The sequence below is a fragment of the Dermacentor andersoni genome, chromosome 1 (genome assembly GCF_023375885.2).
Source record: "Dermacentor andersoni chromosome 1, qqDerAnde1_hic_scaffold, whole genome shotgun sequence".
In the NCBI taxonomy this organism is placed as follows: Eukaryota; Metazoa; Arthropoda; class Arachnida; order Ixodida; family Ixodidae; genus Dermacentor; species Dermacentor andersoni.
In genome coordinates, this window is record NC_092814.1 from 319,476,352 (window position 1) to 319,491,427 (window position 15,076).

General features: G+C 47.5%; 1 protein-coding gene and 1 non-coding gene across 2 annotated transcripts in view; both read left to right on the top strand.

The window, feature by feature from the left end:
• The first annotated feature begins 5,886 nt into the window (after positions 1–5,886).
• Positions 5,887–15,076, top strand: part of LOC126516703 (nose resistant to fluoxetine protein 6-like) — a 131,539-nt gene continuing 122,349 nt past the window's right edge. The window contains exon 1 of the mRNA XM_072289039.1: positions 5,887–6,144. Within this exon, the coding sequence (XP_072145140.1) occupies positions 5,887–6,144 (258 nt within the window). The remainder of the gene's footprint in view (positions 6,145–15,076) is intronic.
• Positions 12,585–12,666, top strand: TRNAS-AGA (transfer RNA serine (anticodon AGA)). The gene has a single exon. It is a non-coding gene; the product is annotated as a tRNA-Ser (tRNA).

Below are 15,076 nucleotides of genomic sequence, written 5' to 3' on the forward strand. Positions count from 1 at the left end.
CGGGGTGTAAGGGAATTCTGCTTCGACTCATTTTTTTCCCCCTCTGTTATTTCTCGCTGAGAATGCACTATCGGTGTGTCCGTACGCCGCGCGGTATATATTCTCTCTCCTCCTTTTTTTTATTCTCCAATTAAAGCGCGTTATACAAGTGTGCTCCTCTCTGCATAAATATGAACCAAGCACACAGCTAGCAAGGGTCACATTGCGTTATGTCACACCTCTGCGGCCTAAATTGCGGCTCGTGTTTGTGCACTGTGTCGAGAGCTTGCTATGGTATATATCGGCATGCGAGAGCTCCGATACATTTTTTTTTTTTTCAGATGTGGGCTTTTTCTCGCTTTTGTAATACGCGGATTTTTTTAATGGAATCCCGCTGCGGCTATACTTCACAAATTTTCTTTTTTTAATGCCTTGGCTCTAGAGAGTGCGTCTGACGTAAGCAAGTCATCACGTGTTGCCCTTTAAAGATGACTCTATAATGGCTCCCATTTTTGCAACTGTTGAGGACTGCAGTTAATGCACTTTTTCTGAATTACGTTTTTTTTTCATCGCAATGCTTGAGAGCACGCCAGATAATACGCCAGACGTACACGCCACGATGTAAGCGCTTAAAGCTGCGCAGTATACTACATAATACGTAACAATGCGTATAAGGTTGGTTATGCGTAATGTTGTTGTACGTTGTTGTACGCTGTTTACGTTGCGGATATACGTTATCCGGGAAAGCGTATAAGTTTCGCTTTCCTATCCCCCCCCCCTCCTCCCCGGAATTAAGGCTCAGTCGTGGCAAAATTAACAAAGAAAACTGTTTGAAATACCTTGAGAGTTGGCAAAGTTACGCCTAGGCTCCACCGGTTTGTTTGCACCGAGGTTATAACTCGGGCTTCGAAACAAAGTCAACGTTGAAATGACGGGGGGAAGTAGACGCACATTTAATAAGAGAGTTTTAGCTCAGCGTTCATTGACCGCCTCCAGTAGGACTGTTGTATGCTGAGGATTTGCAGACATCCGCGCAGCGGGAACGCCAGTGATCGGGGATGCAGTGTTCGTGCCGCCAGCGTAACGCACTGCCCTCGCTCTACTTCCGAGCCGATCGAGCAAAAACAATTTCGTTCGAAAAATGATCGCCCGAAAAAAAAAAAAAAGCGCTTTTATGTAGCACGTATTGATCAACAGAAGGCTGTGTCGGGAGTTTTTCATGTTGAGCCACAATTACCTCATTGACACTTTTAATCTAATTATAATATTGGAAAAGATGATTAATTATATATACTAATTATCTAATTAAGTAGAATGGAAAAAAAATATATTTTGGGTATCTCCGAGCAACGGCAAACAACATCACCTTGGTTCAGTCCAGCTACGTGGCATTTGAATATTTTTTACATTTTGGTGCGTGATAGGTGGGGAACCCTGCATATGTATGCACTGAAATCGCAGCTCCACTTTTCACTGGTTACGAAGTTGTGGGAGAGACTATGACCATGTTGCGAGTTTTCTCGCGTATATTTCCGCGGTGCTTCACTATCTTTTTCTTTTTGTCAGATGATATCAGATTGTACAATGCACCCTGTGGTTAAATTGTTATATGTGTACTCACTCTGCTGCTTACCGCTGCCTGTCGGGCGATGCCCTTGAATACCTACGTAGCTTTGGCAGGCCTATTTTCTGTAGTGACCTTCCGTATTGATTTGAAAATAAGCCCTTACCTCTCATTTAACACATACACTCCATCGCGCAGGGTAGTCAATCACAGTTACTTCTGGCAAACCTGCCTGCCTTTTATCTCTCTTTCTTTTTGTTGACGCGATAAAAAGGAGAAGATGGTGCCTGACGCGGCGCCGGCTAGCTAGTTCTCGTTTCATGAATAGTTGCTGTTTGAGGCATATGCTCCTTTCCTCTGTTATATATAACTCTGACACTTTCTACATGTACATGCACAGCATATACATATAACACAATGTACATATAAACACACATGAATACTAGAAATATATATGCACTCTTCTACATAAAATTCTTAACAGCACAACATCACCAAGAAACATTCCACAAAAAAACACACTACCTACAGTACCAAGCAGCGCTGCAAAACCTGGAGCACTGTTGCTTTGAAATGTTGCTCAAACCAACTACCCAGCTTCGCACTCCTGGACATTAGAGAGAAACTCGGAAAACAATAGTGCGAATAAAAGAACGCTGCCACTTAACACACAAAATTTAGAATTAACTAAGACGCTCTTATAAACAAGTCCTCCTAAGTATAGGTTAGAAGGGTAGTGGGTTGGCTGGTTGATTTTCCCATTATGTTAAGTGGAGCAGCAAGAAACAGGACAAAGGGGCACAGGAAAGACGAGGAAGAGCGCTTACTACATTGTCTGATTTATTGTCTGAAACTTTGTTGTCTGACACAGAAATTTATAATGAAAAACATTAGAAAGGATGTGGGAAATGCGGCATAAAACAGAGATACCATCATCGCCCACCGTTCGCGCCGAAGTTGTCTATAAATGCCAATGCACGTGAAGGATGCCCATGCATAAGTAAGTCATCCCTGTCCTTATCGCGGAGGGAGTTGGCAGAGAGAGAGAGAGAGAGTAAAACTTTATTCAATGCAAATAAAATAAGGCACGATGGTTGGAGCCCCTATTCCAGGGCCCCACTGGCACGAGCGGCTCGCTGGGCTTGGTCCAGAAGAGCCAACTGGCTCTCCCGACCCTCGTCCGCGAGCCATGCCTCCCACTGCCTATTCCTCATTAGTGGATGTTGGCGTAATATGGGACTGTCTATGTGCGGAGGCCTCCTGGGGCACTCCCATGTGATGTGTTTTAGTGTGGGTGTGTCTGTGCACCACGGGCACTCGTCAGTGAACCTCGTGGGGTGTATTCTGTGTAGGTGGTGCAGGTTGGGGTATGTATTCGTCTGAATACGACGCCAGTCCCTCTCCTGTTCGCTGTTTAAATCGGAGTGAGGATGTCCAAAACGTCTCCGCTCCTGCCTTTGCTGTAGGAGGATGTCACGAGAATTCGGTGGAAGGACGTCGCTAGGCCATGCCGTTGCTCGGACGTTCAAACCTCGAGCAATACGGTCTGCCCTAGCGTTTCCTGCCAGTCGCTCGTGTGCCGGACACCAGACGATAGTGTGGTGCCCCTCTAGTTGAGTGCCTAAAATTTTGATTATTGATTTGGGTGCCGTTCCTTGTAAAAACAGGCGGCAAGCCGCTTGTGAGTCGGATAATATGACAGCCGAATTGGTTTTGCGCTCGGCGTCCTGAATGGCCAAGGCGATGGCTGCAGCCTCTGCCACGCATGCCGAGGAGGTTTTGAAGGATGCCGTTGTTATGTTGTTGTTGCATGTAGAGACTATGCTGAAAGTGTCTGAGCTGGCTCGACTGGCATCCGTATAATACACCCCCGGTCCCATGCCGAAACGTTTGTGAAGGGTCTTTGCCCTTGCTCTGCGTCGTCCGGGATGGTACTTGGGGTGCATGTTTTGGGGAATTGGGGCCACCGCGATGTGCGATCGAACATTGCGGTCTATCTCTGCCGTTTCCTCTCCGCAATACTGGGGTCTCAGGGGAAAGCCTAACCTCGCCAATACTTCCCTGCCCTGAGTTGAAGAACAAAGTCTTTCTTTCTGGGCATATAACGTCGCGACTGCGTACTCGTCAAAAGTATTGTGCAGGCCCAGTCCCTCGAATCTCTCTGTGCTAGTGCATTCGGGAAGACCAAGGGCGGCTTTGAAGGCTTTTCTTATTATTGCGTTTGCCTGTTTAATCTCTTGGTTTGTCAAGGCCTGATACGGAAGGGCGTATGTGAGTCGGCTAATTACGAATGCGTGAACCAGGCTGATGGTCTCTCCCTCAGTTAGGCCGTCTCTGCTTCTTGCCACTCTCCTTATCATTCTGGCCACGTTTCCTGTGACCGCCTTTAGTTTTTGTAGGGTGTGAGATGTTCCAGCATTCTGCTGTATCCACATCCCCAATATTCTGAGTGTCTCCACTTCACGAATTGGCACCCCGTCAAGAGTCAGACTGAGCGGCACCCAGTCCTTCTTTCTTGCGTACTTCGCACGCACCCGAATGAATTCCGATTTTTCGGGTGCGCATGCCATGTCCGCCGCCCTCGCGTATTCCACGACTGCGTCTATGGCCTTTTGAAGGGTTTCTTGCTTGTCCCCGTAGGACCCCTGGTGAGCCCAGAACGTGATATCATCGGCATATATCGCACAACCGAGATTCGGGTGTTTATCTAGCTCCAGGGCTAGCTTTCTCATCCCTACATTGAATAGCAGTGGAGAGAGTATAGCTCCCTGAGGGGTACCTCTGTCGGGACAGTTGAAGGTGTGGGACCTCGTGAAGCCTAATCCGATTGTGGCCGTGCGGTGGCTGAGGAACGAGCGCACGTAGTTATAAATTCGCGATCCGCAGTTCACCGCTTCCAGTCCCTCCAGAATAGCGTGGTGGGAGATGCTGTCGAAGGCCTTTTTGATGTCCAATGCCAGTACAAATTTATCTTCCGACCCTCTGTTGGGGTGCAGTTGGCAATTCTAGACAACTTCAGTGCGAACAGTGGACGATGATGGTATCTATGTTTCATACCGCATTTCGGATATTCATACTTCTCTTTTTCTATATAAACTGCTCTATCAGACAATGAAACTTCAGTTGGAAGTAAGCGCTCGTCCTCGTCAAAAAGAAAAAAAAAAAGACATGCGGTTTTGCGTGAAATACTACGATCTTGTTATGAGGCATGCCGTATGTGAGGGACTCCGGAATAATTTGGACCACCTGGAGTTCTTTAACGTGCACTTAAAGGCACAACGAAGGCAACTATTAAGTCAAGCTAAAGTGATTGATTAGTGCTCGAGAATCTCTGAGGCGTCAATATTATCGCGAACAGAGCTTTAATAATCGAGAAATTGAGGTGAACGCAAGACATGATTAGAGACTCCCGCGGGACATTCAAGTACTTGCCCGAGGACGAAAGCCCTCCTCAGTTAAATTTGGCGGCGAGCACTGAACCACTCGTAGCAAAAAAAAAAAAAAGAAGTATTATAAGACGAAATGAAATGCTACTTGTCCAGTTCTCTCTCATTTCTAGAAAAAGAACTCATTGAAATGACCCTTGATAATGACGGCAGGCTGTCGAAGGGTTTCGTCTTCGCTCTACTCCGCGCCGCCGACACTTTCACGTTTCAGTTGTTTCGTTATCACGTAGGGCTACGCTGGTTGTACTGGCTCGCGAAACTCGCACAAACTGCACGTAGCAGAGATTCAACTTCCATGTGATGTCGCTGGACGCCTGAACGGCCTACGCGACTTGACCAAAACGCAGCTGCAGCGGCGAATCCACCGCTCTGTCTTGGCTCGGTACCGCCGTCTGTCGGGCGACGTTTTACTCACCGACGGTAGCAAAGGGTGGGGACGACGCATGCAATGTTGCGTCACCACTCCCCCGGTTGGGTGGTGGGAGATTTGAATTTCGAAAAAAGGTATTCGGACCCTTGAGAAGCAATTCTCTCGCAAACTAAGTTTTTTATTGGCACGAGACAAGCGTTGCGAGGTTTCTGGAATGGTATTTAAACAGTGCACGTCTGCTTAGTAATTGCTTTTAGTGTCCCTTTGATTCTACCTACGCGGGCGCTTTCGCCCTAATCGAAATGCGGCCGCCGCGAACGCGATTCGATCCCGCGGCCTCGTGCTTTGCAGCCCAACACCATAGCCATTAAGCAACCACGTAGGGTGCTCGTCCTCGTCTTTGCCATTTCCCTCTGCCCTGCTTCGCGCTGCGCCCCTTAACACTGAGAATAAGATTGTGTGTCGTATGTACAACCGCTAACCTCTTCATTTCCCTTTTCCTCTATTGTGTGAAACCATGTTATGAAATGGGGCTCCTTGCGATCGCTCTTTCAGTCCTGGATGCCGCGGGCAAGCCGGCTGGCGGTATCCTGACGGGCACGCTGACGGCCTTCGGTTCGTACGACCAGTGCGTGGCCATCGAGGCTCGAGACTCGCCGCAGGAGGAGCCCCGGTTCACGGGCCGCTACTGCACGGTCGAGCTTCGGCCGCCCATTCCGAAGCGGCCGCGCTACTACACACTCCACGATCAGGTCCAGCTGTTCGACAACATCACCAGAACCAAGGTATCTACAAAATGCGAGCCAGTTCACAAAAAACAAAAAGAAGTCCAGCACCATGGTTATACGGGTGCATGCCTTGCGGTACTGGCAAACGGATAATTGTAAGAAACAAAGGTCTTGAATTAACGCCGACCTAGAGAGAAAAGTTATTTCTTTCGGACCAGTCGGTCTGTTTTTTCTTTTTAACCGTATATCAAGTCGAAATTAGCACCACGCCGATTACGTACTCACCCCGTACTTTCCTTTCTTTTTCGACCACTGCGAATTGCAGGAAACAGCCACTTTAATGAAGGAAAGCAATTACGATTTTAAGATGGTGTTCAACTAGCTGGGGGGTTTGGTATCGGCCCAGAAGGTGGTGAACACGCGATATTCCGGCGTCAAATTCAGAAGGGACATCACAAAATTTAAGATACAGGGGCCAATTTTACGAAATTTTTGCTCGTAAGTACTATGCGCCAACTGGCCGGTCGCCTTGACTAATAATCGCCCATCATTGCGATTTGCTGGTATACGCTGTTACGAACAGTTTTTGCTTAAGAAAGTTTTTGTCAATATGGGGCTCAGAAGCTCCGACTTTTGTCTGGTGCTTATAGAGCTTGCTTCGTAATGTCTGAATTAGCACCGGCGAACCATGTACCACGATACTGTAACCAAGTAGCCAAGCTTTCTAGTTCAGTGCGCAAATTTGAGCTCATCCGGTGTGTCAGTCTATATAGCAAGCCTATATAGACTGTGCCTCGCTTTAGACGCCTGGAACCTAGTGGAAACTACAGCTATCATCAACTATAATTCGTCTTTGGATACAGAAAGTTGCTTGCACGTACTAACTGTTCATGGGGGTGCATGTGTCTAGCAGTGGCCAATCACGGCAGTCGACCATGCAAAAGCCAAAGCGGCAGCAAATCTCGTACCGCTAGCTCTTGCCTGCGAACTGCACGGTGTTTGGGTCCCCGATTTCGCGACATCAACTCTTTATGGCATTTTTAGGAATTGTTATTGTGGGAGCTTGTCTCAATGAAGTGAAAAATCGTAAAAGAAGCCGAGCCGTCGTTCTAATCGCGTTTTTCTTATTTTGGACTCCGTTTTTTCCACTGTACCGCAGATCACGCACCAAGTGGCGGAACAACGCGTCTTATTAGTGGCACATGATATAGGAAGAGCTGTGTCCAGCCAGATCACCATGCTAATCACGCGACGAAAAGTTAATTCATTGGGGAGTCTAGATGAAGTTCTCTTCGTTTGCGGAGGTAGTCCTCTCCAGTGGTTAAGGTTATTGCGAAGGCAGCCATCGTTGCCTAGATGTGACAAGCACGGTGCACCAGGAGCAGCCACGGGGTATGGTGCAGGTCTTCAGGTGGTACAGCGGAGGACGTTGGCGCACGTGATAATAAGGGGTGCGTAGAGGGCTCCGCAACATTTCCAGTACGTGTGTATTCTACTAGGATGCTGACTGCTGACTTCGCAAATATATAGGGTGGACTGATCCGCGGTCAACGCGGTAGGTGATCGCGTCATTAGAGACAGAGAGTGTTTGAGATTTACAGATGAGATATGCGAGTGAAAAGAGGCAAAAGTTTAAAAAATTAAATTATGGGGTTTTACGTGCCAAAACCACTCTCTGATTATGAGGCACGCCGTATAGTGGAGGACTCCGGAAATTTCGACCACCTGGTGTTCTTTAACGTGCACCTAAATCTAAGTACACGGGTGTTTTCGCCCCCATCAAAATGCGGCCGCCGTGGCCGGGATTCGATCCCGCGACCTCGTGCTCAGCAGCCTAACACCATAGCCACTGGGCAAGCACGGCGTGTAGGCAAAAGTTGTTCTGGAGAGATAAACCATGAAAGTGATGGTAGTGAAGCAATTCGCTTTAATTTGCCACCGAACGAGCCCTACTCTGTTTACTCCTATGCGCCAATACTTGCAGAGCATAATGTCAACCTGTCTTTCGCTGCCCTCGTAGCTCTACGAAAACGAAACTCATGGCTTCAATACGACAAAATTGTGCCGGTGCTGAACAATCGAGATTGAGGCTGTACTCTATTTAAATTGTTGTCGCCTTGTAGTGACAGTCAAGAACACAATATCAAGAATGTGAATGACGAAACTAATTAAGCTTGCACTGGCTGGCAAGTTCCGGTGGCGTTGTGGCCATGCAAAAAACTGCAGTTGCTCCCAGAGCAGCACAGTTACGGGAAAGGGCGGTTTCATGATTTGGCAGCTGAGCCGGCGCCGAAGCATGACTCATTAGCAAAGATTTCAGTTGCATAGGCGCGCGCTCACGCCTCGCGCGCAAACAATCAGAGCCGCTTCGCTTCCGCCGGGAGGGAAATGACAGAAAAGGGTTTCGCACGCGCTGTGCCGGCTTCGTTTCCCTTAAGTTCATTTCGGAAAACGGGTGGGATGGCCACGCGTTGTGCGTTCCCCCGAGGAACTGGCAGCCTTCGACGAGTTGCGGCGAGAACTCGCCCGTGAAAGGGCTCGCCATCGGCGCGCCGATCCAGCCGTTAGAGCCGCTCGAGCACAGGCAATCCGACAGCAACGAGAAGATCCTGAGCTGAGTGAGCGAGAGACCGAAGCAATCCGGCACCGTTACCTGTGAGTTACTTAACCGTGACGAAGCTCAGGTGCACGCAGGACAAGCTTCGTTTACCCCCTTTTTCGGTAGGGGAAGGGTTGGTCATATTTTGGACGAACCTGTGCCCACAAAAGCAAGTGCTACACGAAGCACAGCGATGGCACCGAGCACAGTCGGCGGTCGTCGAAAATCTGATTTGCGGGCCAAGCGCGTCGGCTTTTATTCATGACTCGTCGAACATCCAGCGTAATACCTGGTGCCCGCTTTCCTTTCAGAAAGCACTACACAATTCGCGTCGAGCACACAATCAGGTTACACAAACTTCGGTCACAAGAGACAACGGATAGAACCATCAATATAACATTCGAGAAACTTCCGATAGATGCAGGCGCGTCCTGCATCGAGCGATAACGTTTACCATTTGTTAGCCGGTGAAAAGTGGTCACCGGAGAAACATAAGTGCATCTGTCATTATTTACCCTGTTCCTCTTTCCTGTGTACTTTTGTGTTGTGCCCTTCGTGATAGTCTGTAAAATATTACGGCGCAAACGGTGAGTGGAACTAAGGACAGGAGACGGACTTTTACTATAGCTCGTGACAAGTGAAACCACGGCATGACTAAGTGGCATTGAGCACGTGCTGGTGGGCGAATTAGTAATGCATGATTGCGACGACAGACGAAGGAAGATGACACGCGACAACCACGTAGGCGCACTAACAACTGAGCGTTTTATTTCTTGACACAGGAATAAACAGCTGCTGGCAAGAGTCAAAACATCAAGAAAAAAACAGTGCCGTCATCTGCATCACGCAACGAAAACACGATACAGAACAGCTTCTTAAGCGCCGCTCCTTAGATACTGAGGGTTCACTGAGGGTTCACTGATACAAGCATCCCCACGCTTCTAGATCTAAAGCGCTTCCAATATCTCCCTTTTTAGTTGATCATCTGCTCTGTTCAAAACACGGGTTCTATCAAAATCTGGAGTGCACTTGTGGGCCTTACATTACTTACACTTGTGAGCTCTCAGGTCACATTAGTGTTCATTGTAAGGCTCACAAGTTCACTCCAGATTTTGATAGAAGCTGTGTTTTGAACAGAGAAGATGATCAACTAACAAGGGAGATATTGGAAGCGCTTGAGATCTAGAAGCGTGGGGATGTTGTATCAGTGAACCCTCAGTTTCTTTATCGACAAAGAAACTGGCGCATCTCGGGAGCAGCGCTTAAGAAGCTGATCTGTATCGTGTTTTCGTTGCGTGATGCAATTGACGGCATTGTTTTTTTCTTGACTCTTGCCAGCAGCTATTTATTCCTGTGTCAAGAAATAAAACGCTCAGTTGTTGGTGCGCGTACGTGGGTGTCGCGTGTCGTCTTCTTTCGTCCTTCGTTTTATTTGGCGCCTTCGTCGTAATTAAGTGGCATTGGCGACGCCTTAGGTGGCGTGACTGCCCCAAAGCACGCCTACTTTCCTTCGCCTCATGTGGTCTGCAATGCAAAAAGACAACAGGTGCGAAAACAAGCGTACCTGCTGCTTTACGTACTCCTCTCCAAGTGCTCATCCATATTTGCACTTAACATGTCGGTCGTTCATTACCGTGATCCAAGCTCAATTTTGTCAGCTCTTGTTTCTTAGTAATTATTTACTTGCTTTGTCTTATTAGCGTGTGTGAGAGTTTAGTCATTGGGTTCAATTACATGCGGGCTGGGTGGAGGGGTGGAGGTTGGTCGAGTACAGACACATTTAGGGAAGTGCCATGAGCCAGAAAAGAAGTGCGCGTGGCACGGCGTGCATGTATTTGCAGTTTTTTGCGAATTTCTAGAGGAAGTATGCATTTCAACTAAAGAAAGTGTGCATAGCAAAACTTTCAGTCAGGCAGCTTACGGCCAGTTTGTATACAACTTCTTTTTTTATTTTATGTTCTTCAATGTCCCGAAACTGTACAGTTGATTATGAGGCATGTTGTAGTGGAGGGGTTCAGATTAACGTTGACCAACTGGTGTTCTGTTCTTAACGTGCACCCAAAGCATGATACGCGTGCGTTTTTGATTGCGTTCCCAACGGAATGTGATATCACCGCGGCCGGGATCGAGCATGCGGCCTCGTTCTGAGCAACGCTACTCCATGGCCACTGTGATACCACGGCGGGTTTCCCATAAAACTCAGAGCGTCGGGAGAAGAGAAGTGTCTGTACATAATCGACAGGGTAGCCACCTTTGCACATCTCAAATCAGTAATGAACGCAGTGGCACAGTATGAACAGTGCACAACGTATGCAGTTCACCTGCTAATTCTAGACTGACTACACTTTATGGCGCTTGTATATTTATTTCAACGCCTTACCGTTCGCTATATGTGGGGATTATAGCTGGAGACTTATTCAGGACGTCCTCCTTTCTTTTATTTCCATCCTATATTAAAAAAAAAAACAAGAACAAAACGTAGTATTAGCTCGGAGATTCTCGTTTTTACCCCGGTGCAACTGGCGCGGCGGGAATTCAGATCACGAAGGATCTATAAGCGAAGTTATTTGTTTATTTACTTATTGCAAATGTTCGGAAGGCCCAAAGGCGTTCCAGAGAGCAGTGACGAAATGCCTTAAAGGTTCACAAAAAGCGCAGTAGACCTGCCTTGAAGGTAGGAAAAAAAAGAAAAGCGACAGTTTCGTCCGAAGGGGCTAAACTGACGCTTTTTTATAGCGATAGCAAACTATAAAACAATTACACGATGTACGGTTTGTAGTTTTATCAGCCGTATAAATAGCAGCATCCATATGCTTATGTTCGCTTAGCAACTAAACAAGCGTGATGACACGGGCGCAGAGGCAAACACGAACGGATTTCACTCAATAGAGAGTTTTAGAATAGGGGCCCCAAAATTTTAGGGCCCGAAGGAGCTTTGCGGGTGTTAGGGTTGGGGCACACAGTAGTGATGAGCTTTATAATAGGGCTTTACGTTTGCGGATAGCGTCTTGCGCTTGCAGCGACACTACGACGTCAAAGAAAAGGCCCTATAAATAATTAAAGAAAATATACCATTTTATGATAAGAACAGTAATTTTGACATTAGTGTTTCCGCGTTCAGTTAATATTTAGAGGTTATTTTATTAGTAGCAAGCAATTCGCTGCGCTTAGTTTTGAGTAACCAACTTCAAGTGCCTTCACCAGCCATGTTAAGCTATGTTAGGCCTACGAGCCATGATATCGGCAATCTTAATTCGGAATCAGCGGCGTCTAATGAATCAATCTTCATAACACACGCTAGTTGAGAGAAAGCGATAACCGCAGTCACTTCTCCTAGCTTGCAAACTTCACGCGTTACCCTGAATCGAACCCAGTTTGGTGCTAGGTTAGAGCCGTCGCTTCGGTGGCCACCGCCATGTTTGTGGACGCAAAGCTTTTAGGGCAGTTTTTGGTACTCTCGCTAAAGCAGTGAAATAGGATGCCCGACGCAAAACCCAAACGCAGTTCACATGTCGCGCATGGATAGTGGCTTCGACGCCATTTCTTTAGCGCCCCTATTGTAAAACTCGCTGGTAAGACCTGCTCTTGTTTTCAAAAGAAAACAACTCGGACAATACTCGCCATATAATGAAGACTTCTTCTTCTGCTACTGCTTCTTCTTCTACCCTCCTCCTCCTACTTTCCCCCTCCCCCTCTTCCCCCTTCTACTTCTTCCCCTCCTCCTCCTCCTCCTCCTCCTCCTCCTCCTCCTTCTTCTTCTTCTTCTCCTCCTGTGACCTCGCTCAGAATTGAAAGGTCGCTCGCTGTGCAACCTCGACGCACGCAAGTGAAAGAGGAGGAAGAAATCGCAACTGATTTTGTTGTGAATAGTGACAACTCAGTGCACGCACTCATCGCGGCAGTCGTGGCCGAGCGGTTAAGGCGATGGACTAGAAATCCATTGGGGTCTCCCCGCACAGGTTCGAATCCTGTCGACTGCGTGATCTATTTTTTTTTTTTTTTTTTGCTAGCCTGGATGCTATATTCTGCATTCTGCAGGTGAAGCCAAGTATCGTCATGTAGTTACATATGTCACCTACAGAATTAATAATAAGAAGCCGCAGTTTAGGCGAAGCCTTGACAGCGTTATCAAAGCACTAGACAATTGCACGAAGTCACACTCGTAGCTTTATAGAGCATATAGTAGCTTGCATGCAGTCAACATGCACTTACAAACTAAACAATAACGGTGTCCAGCACGCCCAGATAAATTTGAACACATATATATATATATATATATATATATATATATATATATATATATATATATATATATATATATATATATATATATCTTCGTCAATGACCGTGAGCGCACGCTGGCATGATAAGGAGCGCCTGCAGTGGCGAGCAAGCGCTTTGCGCGGCCGCTTGCTTCACCATGTTTCCGAATCCTAGATTACGCAAACGTTAACCAGGATGCGGGAACTCCCTATACTTTCCTTGGCACGCTCGGTCGCAGGCCGATACGCGGCGGCAGTGCCGCTTCCACCACTGGTGGCTGCCGGGTATCCAACTGAAAATAATTCTCAAACAAAACAATGCCTTCATGACGTCACTGATGATGTCAGAAGGTAGAGGGAGAGACCGCGCAGACGGGAGGAGGAGGGTTGCCGCGGAATCCCTCCTTTCCCACTTCGCCTGAAAGCGGGATGGCTTCGTGCTCCCGTGCAGGACCGCTGGCAGCGCGGCGACATCGGCGAAGTCGCGGAGCAGAACCCGCTGAAGTGTGCCGTGTTTACGAACACGGTTTGTTTCTGCTGCGTTTACCTTGCAAGCTTCTATTCCTGTTTTAAAACTCTGGGACATCGCTCGTACACACCAGCGTCAATCAATTATAATGAGAGATATTTCTATAGCAAGCCGTCGATAACTACCAATATTCGCTGTTGAAATGTTACATGTCATCATTTCGTGAAAGTAGTCGCTTTGAAATTCCTAACTTGTGGTTAAGTTTAGAGCTACAGTTCAACTAGTCTAAAGATATAGTGGGGGCTAGCATAAAGAAAATAACTTCCTGGCACCATCTCTCGTTAATTTTGTTCGTGTGTTGGGAAGTGGAGCAAGTAAAGCTGGCCGATTTCTTAGCCAACCAAAACTCAACACAAGTAAGAACTGAACGTTCTTGTTTTTATTCACACATTTCGCACTGACAAAAAACAAAACAAAAAAGACTGACCTCCATGCAGTGCGAAAGCGCGCGATCCGACTTGTGATATCGCTGAGCGAGTGGCAAGGCTCAGCGGAGGCAAGCTCGACGGACGCAAGAGGTCAGTTGCTTCCCACACTTCGCCCGATTTAAAATTCACAAGGGAAATAAAAAAAATTAGTTAGACAGAAAGAATAGTTGTTTGCCGTTCACTGAAATTTCTTTCTTTCCAAAAACTTCTGAATGACAAGAAATGCGCACATCCCCATCTAATTTACTTCGTTCCACCAGATCTTAGGATGCCCGGCAACTGCTACGAGCACGTATATTCATTGAAACCGAAACTAGCGGTCGCCTTCCGGGGGTTGCTTTAACACAAGCCGAGCTGGAGGATAGCGCGCATGAAACCAGCAGCAATCTCGGCTGCCTTTAGGCCTTGGAACCCGCCGCAGATGACCACCAACATAGGGCGCTCGTACCGCATGTGCGCTAAATACAGAAGCACTCAGCCGCGCGGACCACCGTGGGCAGGCTAAGGCGGGACACGCGCGTTCCCTCACGTGACCTCTAACGTAGCGTGCACAGCAAGGTGGCGCGCACAAAGCCACCATCCTTCTCCGCTCTCCCTCGCACCCACAGCGTACGGCGCGCGAGCCGCTCATTGTTGTCGCACTTGGACTTTATACGAAACATCACGGCTACGGCTACGGCGAAAATTATCCTGGTGTGCCTATATACTTGCTATCGCAATAATATGGGGGTTTGTGAGCGATAGAGGCGGGAAGATGGCTCAAGTTGACGCATGTCCTAGGGTCACTAGAGCGTCTGAATAGGGCCCATATTCATGTACGAAGAGCTCTTACGCTAAAATTGTTCCTAAGAGCAAGCCAATCAAGAGCAAGCCAATCCTAATGTTAAGCATATTATTGGCGAAGGTGGCCAGGCAATAGGAAATATAGGGAAGTTGGCCCCAGGTTGGTGGCCGCATACTGCTATTTCACATTTGAAGCTACTGTCTCATTCAGGTGAACCATAGACTTCGCAACTTGGGCTTTATCTGATTACTGGAGTCTGCATTTCATTTACGGAAAAGGAATGAATGCTTTTGTGGTTTATTTTGGGCTCTACGACAATTCCGCCCATATGTTCACGGCTACCGTTTCACCATCGTTGCTGATCACCATTCTCTGAGCTGGCCATCT